General features: G+C 38.0%; 1 protein-coding gene across 1 annotated transcript in view; it reads right to left on the reverse strand.

Moving 5' to 3' along the window:
* iqgap1 (IQ motif containing GTPase activating protein 1) overlaps window positions 1–12,076 on the reverse strand; it is a 68,274-nt gene that overhangs the window by 54,836 nt on the left and 1,362 nt on the right. Inside the window, exon 3 of the mRNA XM_068578514.1 lies at window positions 11,904–12,006. Coding sequence (XP_068434615.1) covers window positions 11,904–12,006 — 103 coding nt within the window. The remainder of the gene's footprint in view (window positions 1–11,903; window positions 12,007–12,076) is intronic.

Raw genomic sequence — 12,076 nt, forward strand, 5'->3', positions numbered from 1 at the left:
AAAATCATGTGTGGTGAGCCTTCTCTGGCAGCAGCACAATGTCGAGGCATAGATGCTATTAACAAAAGAAAAAAAAGAAGGAAAAAAAGGTTAAGCGAGAGCCAAGATGTCCATTACATGCTTTACTGCAACGCTGAAATCTGTTGCACCAACTGACCTCAGCTCTCCAACCAACCGGCAGCAGCTGGAGCGCCGCGTGTCGAAGTGGGGAAATAATCATGCATGTTTTTTTGTTTTGTTTTCTTTAACAAGCCCCCCAGAGGGGCTTCACACTGAAAGCTGTTGACTCTAACCTCTTTGAGGTTTGGTGAAAGCTTGTGAGGAGCAAAATAAAAGCTACATGTTGGGTCCACATACAGCCTCTTTCAGTACATCTGCAAATCAAGACTAGTTATCTTGATATTCTACGAGACAGTGAATTCCTATTTTTTTATGTAATTAATTCTCACGTCAATATATTTCTTAAATCCTTCAAAATAAAAGCCCAGGACATTTGCATGGGACAAATTCTCATTGTCTTGTCGTTATTGTCCCCAAAACAGGAAAAAAACAAAAGTATACAGGCAGAGGGCAGCAGGGTCTCAGACACCACAACTCCCTTTTAGTGGGTCGTAGTTCATGATTGATTTCTTCTTTATTGATTACTTCTGTAATCAAATTTCTGTCCCCTTAACTAGCTGTTCTCTTAAGAATTACTGTACGATCGACCTCGTCAGTGTGAATAAAAGTCATCGACATAGTAGACATTGCTGTAATATCTGGGTTCACAAGAGGAAAAAATAAATAACAATTGTACATTCACAGGTTCAAAGTTTTAAAATTTAAGGATTTGCCAATTGTCAATTTTATACGATTGAAACTGAATATTTTAGATCAATTTAGAAATAACCCCAAAACAATAGAGGGACATCATCTTGTTCTCCGGGCGAGTTCACATTTTGAATCAGTAAACATGATGAGGAAATAAAGTTGATAAATTAAATGCTGATATGAAAGTTGATTGTATCATAAAAAGGAATACCTGCAGATTTATATAAAATATATTTTTTTCTCTTAAATGCGAGTCATTCTTTTTCTATTAGTGACATTATAATAATGGTTAATGTAAAATGTATGAAAGAATGTTTTAATTATCTAGAAATATAATACATCACATTTGCTTGTTTCTATTATGTCAGAAAAGCCTTTTCTTTACTCAAAGCACAGCACTTTTAATGGATGTGAGGCAATCCAAAGGATAATTATCAATCACATCTTACCTGTTGCTTCGGAGCCAAAACTGTGCAAATATTAGAAGAAAAGCTGTAAGAGAGAGTAAGGTATAGCTGGGAGTGGTGTGTTTGTGTGTGTGTGTGTGTGTGTGTGTTTTCAGATGAAACTGATGTGTCAGATCTCAGCCACCGACATTGGTTAAAAAAAACTGATCGCTGGCCTGTGACTGACTTCCAAAACCGGGAGAGTAACTTGCGGCCTCAGGTTTCATAGACCGCCAGGTGAAAGTCTGTGGAGGAGGGGTGGGGCTTCTACAGAGCATTCATCCCTCTCCCTTCCATTCCCACATTCTCGACTGTGTGACTCAGGTCTGAGTTCTGGGAGGAAACGTTGACACAGCAACCAGGATACAGCCTGCAGCTGTGCTGACGTGGACCTCAAACGCATCAGTGTCACACTTGCATGTAAATTTACATTGAAACTCTAACAGTGACCTACTGTATTCCTCTTTATATGTTACATTGCTGTGAAAGCAATGCATTCTGGGACTCATTACGTAACCTCACCTCATTACGTTACTGTATTTCTTCCTTACAATAGATACATTTAAAATGATATTCAACCACTTAAATGTTGTAATCTTTAAAATGATTTGAGCAAATTACTGCGATTACTAATTATTGTACATTTTGATTACAATAAGTTACCGTATTTATTCCATTCAGTAGATATACTGTCAATTGTGCATTATACTGCTGAGGAACTGCTTCCACTTAAATTACAGTATTATTTTTAGAGTAATTACAGTAATTTGCCGTATTCTCGATACTGTCAATTGTTCAGCGGCTTACTGGAGAAATTGCTGCCAGTAATTTACTGTAATTTTAGAGGCAGTCCATATGATTGTTCTATGTTCGTGACTCCTTAGTGTTTACATCTGCGTCGATAAGACATTCAGTCCATTTTGTAGCCAACACTGGCTCTCTGGGGACAAATACATCAGTCTGTTTGCTGGATGAAGTTAGAAGCTAAATCTTCATGCCGTTATGAAAGCTTGAGGTTTCAACTAGAGCCGCCAACGAGACTCAGTCCCCCCGAGGAGAGATTTTATCACTCCGGGGTCACATTGTTCTCCTCGTATCAAACACAATATGGGGCCACAAGGTTACGTAGCATTCATTGCAGCAGCGACTGTACACAAGAAGTGTTTGGAAACTATTTGAAAACAGGAAATTACAGGCAAATGGCCAAAGCCTGAGGGGGAACTGGGCTGGTCTCGCAGAGAAGGGTAACATTGAGAGGACAGAGGTTTAAACTGATGGAGCAACAGTCAGAATGTTTTTACAGCATAAACGTTGCCGTGATCCAAATGTAATACATTTTTATTTAAAAAATGGGAACAAAGTTTTAATATTATAAGCCTTTTACTACAGTATGTGTCTAGTTTACACCTCGGCATTGAGCAATGCATAAAGTGAGATATCCTTTTTTTTTAATGAATAAATTGTGCAACAGGATTAGTACAATAATTATGATTCACGATATTACCCTAATAATCATCGTAATATGCTTAAGACTCTAGCTAGCTGAAGTTAACTCTCCTAATGTCAATTTCAAACGATTGTTCACAATGTATGATCATCAGGGATCGGCCACAAGGAAGCATTTATGCTGACTTTTTTTTAATCAATATTGGCCCAAAATCAAGATATACATGCATTTCGTTTGAACTATTTAGAGCTTGAACGTACAATATTGTCATTAATGGAACCTCCCTGTGTTAGCGGTTAGCTGTAAGCAGGACTGCGTTAGGGAGAGGAGCGTAATGGGAAATTATTTCAACATAATGGGCATTGCTACGATCTTAGCTCCGTTATTTAGCCTTGCAGAACAGTGCTAACTGACTGCTAACAGCCAACTTCAAACTAACGTTAGCTCTCCTTTTGGCAATTTAAACAAATTTGTTCCCAATTTACCAACATCAGGGATCACATTTGATTTTACTACTACACTGCACTTTGAAAATGCATCAGATCTAAATATGAAAAACAATTATGTTGTTATCTATACTGATGTGTAAAGTTTTATGTCTTGGGAATGAAATGATTCCACATCTTTTGATGGAAATACAAGTTTAAGCCTATAGAAGGCTTGATTTCATAGACACCCCGAAAACAACCTATTTTTGAGGGCCATTCTAGTGCCTCAATTCCATCATCCTCCAGATATTGCCTGCATAACCTTGCCACATGAGGCCGGGCAAAATGGACAGCCTGCCACATAATTTTTTCACTTTGATTTTTTGGAGTGTCTATGAAATCAAGCCCTCTGTAGGCTGAAACTTGTATTTCGATCAAAAGATGTGGCATCCTTTCGTTCCCAAGACATTAAACTATCCATATCGGTATGGATATCCAACATATTTTTTCTCACATTGAGATCTGATGTCTTTTCAAAGTGTTCCTTCAATTTTTTTTAAGCAGTGTATATCAGCCCCTAATAAAGATCACACGTATTGGTGTTTATAACTGTATGAGGCATTGCACAAAGTTTACTTGCCCCGCCCATTAATGTCGAACCCTGCTGATAACATAAATTCACCACAATCAACTTCTCTCGAGTGTGTTGTGAGTACGATAAAACCCTTTAGAAGACATAAAGGGATCAAGGATGGAAGACTCTCTTGCATGATAGAGTCAAGATAAAACAGAGATTATCTTTGTTTACGGTGAAGGATTATCTTGCTCCGTCACAGCAGTCTTTTTATGCAAACGGTTTTCTTTTAAGGGAGGTAACTTGAAAGGGGTGATGCAAGACGTGTCTTGGTGTGTTGAAACTTGTTCAAACCTAATGCACGATGATACGTTCAGCTGAAGAGTTGATCCAGTCTGAACACTGCATGTCGAAGTCAGGCAACAGCAGGGGTGCCATTAAAAAAAGACTTAAAATATCTATAACTATATATATATATATATCTATAACTATATCTATATCTATAACTATATCTATATCTATCTATATCTATAGATATATATAGATATATATATAGATATATATATATATATATATATATATATATATATATATAGATATAGATATATATATATAGATATATATAGATATATATATAGATATATATATATATATATATATATATATATATATATATAGATATAGATATATATATATAGATATATATAGATATATATATAGATATATATATATATATATATATATATATATATATATAGATATAGATATAGATATAGATATATATATATATATATATATATATATACACAGATATAGATATTTTTAAAAAAATGTATTGACAAAACACAGCTCCTGGTGTGCAACTTAACAGGCTCGTTGGGAAGAGCTGGCGGCCGCAGTAGGGGGCGGAGTCAAAAAACTGTGGTCCCACCGGACAGTTTTAGGCTGCCTTCACACACAGGAAGTCACAGAAAAAAGGACTTCCTGTTAGTTACGATCTTCAGGCTACTTGTAGTTTACAGATCTAGTTACATACTGCCCAGTTTCTACAGTCAAAAAGTAAAATACCACATCTGATCACATTGAGAGACTTACGTTTTAGACAAATTACATACAGAATAATTCTCCATACACCACATTTAGTTTTTACTATCCTAGAAATTCCCTATAGCACCCCTATGAAGTATAAATATCGCCCCGTTGCCTTTTCTCCTTGGAAAATACAGATTGAATGCAGACTAACAGCAGCCATATTTGTTATTTATGTTCATTATGATAATTTAAAAGCCTGAAGGGACGGGACTCACCAACCATCTCGCTAGGTTGCACAACTTTTGGAGCTAATGCTTTCACGTTTCTTTCATTGGAAAAGAGTTGGCAAAAAACTATGCTGTGGTTTTAGGTTGGATCATTTAAAACAACACATATTTCTTGCTCTCAAGATTACAATTGTAGAACGCTGTAAAAGAGTGTCTTTCAATGCATTTTGATTTAAAAGGAAACAAAAATGTAACACCAAGAAATATAAACATTTCAAAAGAAATAAGCGAAATCTCACATTCAAGTGTTAATGATGTAGCCCTAGAAAGAAACTGCCTTGTTATTTGTTCCATTCGTCCAAACAGCAACAACAACCTCGCCACGGGGTGAATGCCAATAATTCTTTAGTGTCACTTATGACACCAACACTTTAAAACTCGTCTTAAAAAAGTGAGAAAAAAAATGTGAACATTCACTTCTTTTTTTTTTTTTTTTTTTTTTTTTAAATGTCAGCTGTCACACAACTACAGTGTCTCTCAGTCGGTGACAATTAGGAAGAAATCTGGCAACCACACGTGAACTTAGCAGTTAGCAACAGTTGCAGACAGAGGAGTGTACTGTTTAGATTAACTGTTGTGATTTAATCCAAAAAATGTTGATAGACTTTTTTTTTCATTTTTTTACATGTTGTATAATTATTATTTATCATATTTGCTTTTCCTCATCTCTTAACACACTGTCTCTATTTTTTTTAAGCGCTATAAGTTATTGCTATTATTATAGATTAAGATGCCGTGGATTCAAATTCATGTCAAGTCACTAAACAGACAGAAATTTTAAAAACACTCTAAATTTTTATTTTTTTTATTTCCCCGACTACTATGGAAGATAACTCTTTGCAGCTCGCCATCACAAAGCTACAATAATAATGATTACAAATAAATGTAGAGTGGCATTATGTTTGCAGAGCTGTTATATGGTAAGTAACTGATGTTGCAGTAACGTTTTACACAAACAAATAGTATATTGTGTGTTCCGTCATCAAACTGCAGCCAAGAGCCGGAATCCGTCCTCATGGTTCGCCCAGGAAGACGAGACCTGGTCAGTCTCAGGTTTCAGGTGAAAGGAGTGTCACAGGCAAATAAGAATTTAAATAAAAGTATTCCGTAAAAGACAAATTGGCCGTACTACGGTTAATTTAGAACTTAAACAGTCGAATTTCACGCTCCACTTGTCAGGTGTTAGAGAGTAAAAGTTATATTTTAAAACTGAACACTGAGGCTAAATCAGCACAAACTCTACCCAGAATGAGTAAGGGGTGTATCTTGTTCATTTGTTTAAAAAAAAAAAAAAGGATTTTTAAGACCATCAATTTACAAAATGTATTCATTATCCCTCAAATCCTTCAACTTTGAGGAATTTTCGTGGTTTACGGTGAAGCCTGTCATTTAGAGAATTTACGCAAAACACTAATTAGACAGCATTTTAACTCCAGACCTGAATCGCCCTCAGTAAAAAAAAAAGGCCCTGCTCTGTACTTCCTCTCCCCACAGTGACGTAGGAAGACCATCGGCGTTGAGGTAGACGTGGACTATTTGGGGACTAAAAGTCGCAGGAATGGGAGGAGGCGACAGACTCTGCACATCGGTCTCTCCCTCTGCTCGTCACATGACCTCATATTGTTGAGACGGAGCTAAACACGGGAAGCTCAACACAAACACAATGAATTAGTTCCTAGAGGTTGTTAGTTTCACGTTGGAGTACACCAGCTGTTTAAAAAGAAGAAAAAAGCAGCTCTTTGAATGATTGCATTACTGTTTCTGTTTCTGTACTGTCAATTTGTTTTTATAACAGTATTTTATTTACATTTTACTTTTAAAGTGTTTTAGTGCACTTTCCCATGCTGCTTTAATGTTTTGGTGAAAATGTTCCACCATGGAGGACATTAATTAAGCTATTCTGTCAAAACCTAATTCACATATTGAAGGAAAAGAAATGTCAGAAAACTCATAATACAAAATGTAATTGTTTTAATGTGAGTAATCAACTGGGGAAGTCTAACAGTGAAAACTTTTACTTAATTATTTTTCACCCATCCTCTTACAGGAACATGCCCACAGGCCCTGCAGGGGTTCTGTAGCTGACAGATGCATGATAAAGAGTTCAATATCCCCCGAACACCACTGTACTGTTCCATCACAGACACTCTCTCCCTTTAACGCTTCACTTTCACTCGGCTGTCAAATGTGGGAGAAATTTGGCTCACTTAAGGTATCAAACCCATCACTTGCAGAGTGAATGATTTACAGCCAGCTTTACATCACTGGGTGACAGGAGACTGCGAAAAGACGAACGTGGATGGCACATAGAGGTGAGCAAGTGGTTACGACACCCTGACTGTCGTACATTTGATGTATCGCCGGCGAATCCACGGTGAAACTACCTGAGATACTTTGTAGTGCTTAGATGCGAAGGAGGAGGTAATGTGCAGTTAGCAGCGAGCACGGATCAATAAACAGAAGTATCGTTAGTAGAACATGTCCAACGGCATTCCCAGAGACTGAAGCAGCGAACGACAGAGCAAAAGAAACACAGTTGAATGCACAGACAGAAGGTCAGTTTGTCAAGACAATAATGCATTCAACTGGTCTTAAAGAGACAGTACTGACAAATTATAATCATTGATGAGTCAAAGGATCTGTTGTAAAGATTGTAAAGCTGAGGCAAGTTTGTGATTTTGGGCGACAAACCCACTAAGTTAGGTTTAGGCGACAAAACCACTAAGTTAGTTTGAGACGACAAACCCACTAAGTTAGTTTGATGCGACAAAACCACTATGTTAGGTTAAGGCGACAAAACAACTAAGTTAGTTTGAGGTGACAAAACCACTATGTTAGGTTAAGGCGACAAAAACACTAAGTTTGGTTTTGGAAAAGATCGTTGTTTGGGTTAAAACATGCACGGAAGTGCCGTTAAGTAAGCAATTTACATGACAACTTCAATTATGACTTGTCGTTTCACACGGGGAACGAACAGCGGGCCCCTGCTGTAAGGTTTCCGTTTATGGGACCCATCCACCTTCACTACCACCCGCCTGCTGAGGGCTTTAGTGGTCTCATGCGTTGGTATTGCGACAAATGTTGGATGAGATCAGCCTGACACTCTACATCTCATACTGCATTTTAAAAAGCAATAAAAGAGACAAAACTGGTCGGCGAGCATTCAAATATGGCGTGATAACCTCGTCCACCTCAGACAAGCTGTGGGTTTGAGGTGGACGAACATGAACATGAAAATGAGAGCGATAACACAGAGTTTGCATCTGAGAGAAAGAGTGTGTGTGTGAATTCGGGTCGTCTATGCTCAAACACGCACACACACACAGTAATGTCAAAACAGTGACGGAGCCACAATGCGTTTCTGCAGTTGCACACAGGTGCTCTCACACACACCCTGCTGTGCACCTGTCAGAGGCATTCCCATCATACCAGTCTGCATCAATACACACTTCCAGCATTCCTTTAAATCCCCTGGCATTCCCCTGCAGGCTCAGGTATTCCCCTTCTGACACAATGTTCAATCAAAAACACAGATTTTTTTTTTTTTTTTTTAAATACCTTCAACTTGGTGTTTTATTTTCCTATGTCTCTCTGACTTGGTGGACAGGTGAAGGGACAGGAAGTGGACTGTGTTTACAACATGATGCGCAGGGCTCAAACAGTCAAAGTTAGCGGATGAATTTAATTAAATAATGATTTCCTGGTGTACTTCTATTGTGTTCAAATAGTAGTTTACATTTCTACTATTTAAAAAAATACAGAAATAAACATATTTTTGTTGTTGTTTATCATCGTCTTACTTGTTTAGGGAAAAGGCTCCGAATAAGCTAATCAGAGAAGACACTACTACTGTTACTAGTACTACTACTACTGAAATATTACTACAGTTGTACTGCTGCTACCAGTACAAATAATGCAATACTACTACTACTACTAGATCTGCTGCTGCTGCTACTACAACAAATGCAATATTATTTGTACGTCTACTACTACGACAACTGCTACTCCTGCAATTCTGAGAGAGGGCTAGCTCAAATCATGGCACCGGCAGCTCGTAGAGGCATTTCCTGTGGCATCTCTCAGATGCCTCGGCAAATACAGGCATTTCCTGTGGCATCTCTCAGATGTACCCTGCGCGACAGACCCCGTTACAGGCTTCACACCGCCCCTCTTCGCTTACCGCTACTGAAGGAATCCGGTTAGTTTCTTTTCAGCCACAGAGCTTTAATTCAGCGGAAAGCATGAAGACAATGACACAAACGTACGTTGATTGTAATTTTTACGAGACGGGGTTGGTTTGCACAAAACAGCATTTATTTATTTTTTAAACTACCAACAGTCATACCTTCCAGGAACTTAATGTATTGTCACATATTGTTGAATATTGAAACATGAAGGGTAAACTGTTGCAGAAACTCCCCAAAAAAGGGCAGCAGGAAGTAGTGGCAGCTGCCTCAAACAAACCTCAGCGGTGCCACAGGAAATGCCTGTAGGTGCCGCAGCATCTGAGAGATGCCACAGGAAATAGGAAATGCCTGTAGGAGGTGGTGGTGCCACGATTTGAGCTTGCTCCTTCTCCTCCTCCTAATACTACTACAACTCATGCAGTACTACTTCTGCTGCTGTACTACAACAACAACAACAACAACAACAACAACAACAACAACAACAACAACAACAACAACAACAACAACAACAACAACAACAACAACAACAACAACAACAACAACAACTACTACTACTACTACTACTACTACTACTACTACTACTACTACTACTACTACTACTACTACTACTACTACTACTACTACTACTACTACTACTACTACTACTACTACTACTACTACTACTACTACTACTACTACTACTACTACTACTACTACTACTACTACTACTACTACTACTATTGCAATACTACTTCTGCTACGAGTGCTCCTGCTACTACTACAACTACTATTACAATACTACTACCACCACTACTGCTAATACTACATCTACTACAATTAAATGAAAACACTGCTAATCTTCAGACCTATATTTGTATTTCTAATGAGTAATTGTGATATATTTTGATTTAAAATAAGATTTAGTCAAAATAGTTTGTATTTATCATGATCCTTCTTTTTCCTTTTTCCTTCCTTTTCACCCCCAGTACTACTTCTGCACTTATTAGCCAAAAGGACTCCTACTCAGTTGGCTATCGAAACATAATCTTATGGCATGTTTACTTCCAGTCACATCAGTTCACTGGGTTTGGGCAAAGACTGCAAGTTCCACTCTGACGCGCACATTTCTTGATGGGGAAGAAACCCTGTCTGAATGCGGTGCTGTGGCGGGAAAAGTTGAGTCATGGACATAAAGAACGTAAGTGAAGAGAATAAAGTTTCTCTTCATGAGTTAAATGTAATGTGAGATATTGAAAAATACCAAACTGCTTCAAAAAAATAAAAAGGTTTTTTTTGGTGACAAAAATGGGTTCAGATGAAACATAAGTCGTTCGAAGAATTTCCTGGACATCACAGACTAACGATAGCAACAGAGCAGGTGAGATAAGCAGAAAAACGCAGCTTTTTTTCTGTTCAGTTTTTTGTTTGTGCACCTTCGCAGAAGCGAACACACACACACACACACACACACACACACACACACACACACACACACACACACACACACACACACACACACACACACACACACACACACACACACACACACACACACACACAGGTTGCTATGACAACTGTTTTTTGTGGCAACAGTGGGAAACACTCAAATCAACCAAGCGACTGAGTCACTTCCTGTCTCGCTCAATTCTTCCTCTTTTGAAGCAGCGAGGTTTCACTGACAGCAGTCACACTGTGTGTGTGTGTGTGTGTGTGTGTGTGTGTGTGTGTGTGTGTGTGTGTGTGTGTGAGACAGTCTTCCACCAATTCTTCACTAATTACAAATAATGAAATAATAAAAGTTTGGCTGATGGGCGCTAATTATAAAGTTAAGTTCTACAATTATATTATCTTTATTTTATGTCCTCATTGAGGAAATCCTTAAAAAAAGAAGAAAATCAGGAAATGAAAGTGTTACTTCATATTTTTTTTTTTTAAAAGTTCTAAAATGTCCGATGTTGTCTGAACAGAGTTCTTGCTGAACACCGTAGGACAAAAGACAACGATAAATCATAATTTGATTACATAATAATTGGTCCACAAATTATACATTATGATCTTTGTCAATTTAAAAAGATAATTTCGCAAGTCACGGAAATTGCCCGTGAGCCAGGATGTTCACACACCAACAGAAACGTGAAATACAAATAAATACTGTACATTTCCACTACGGGACATTTCATCCAAAATAAGGTCCTATAGGGGAAAGAAGAAATCTGGATGAAAAAAAAATTCTGAATGTCTGAACTCCAGATGTTTGGTCACAAATTACAACATCTCTGCTCAGGGAGAGAACCACAGCCGTGCTCACCCAGTTTTTTCTCAGTGTGGAACCGTGTTTGCGAGGTAACTTTATAAAGACACAGACAAAGAACCCATGTTTTCACTAATATATATATGAGAGAGAGAGAGAGAGAGAGAGAGAGAGAGAGAGAGAGAGAGAGGGCTGGGCACGATAACGCATTAATGCAAGATTAATCTGGCAATCCTTTAACGGGGTTAACTGTTTGATCATGCGTTAACTGCATGTTGTTTTTTTCTTTGCCCAGCCCCAATATATATATATATATATATATATATATATATATATATATATATATATATATATATATATATATATATATATATATATATATATATATATACACACACACACACACACACACACAAACACAGGCTGGAGACAGTCCGAGTCCTGCAGAGCTCCAGCTCTTACCGTTTGGCTTCCTCCAGGTGACATAGGTACTCGTAGGCCATGTTCTGCTGCCGCTGCTCGTCCATCTCCTCCGCCGTGAGCCGCTCCACGCCATCCAGCACGGCTGTAGCACAACAACAACAACAGGAATGAAAGCAAGCAACATAAGAAAGATGGAATGGCTGAAATTACAG

Source organism: Clinocottus analis, unplaced genomic scaffold (assembly GCF_023055335.1).
Source record: "Clinocottus analis isolate CAN_PGR_092001 unplaced genomic scaffold, fCliAna1.0.p SCAF_1, whole genome shotgun sequence".
NCBI classification, from domain to species: domain Eukaryota; kingdom Metazoa; phylum Chordata; class Actinopteri; order Perciformes; family Cottidae; genus Clinocottus; species Clinocottus analis.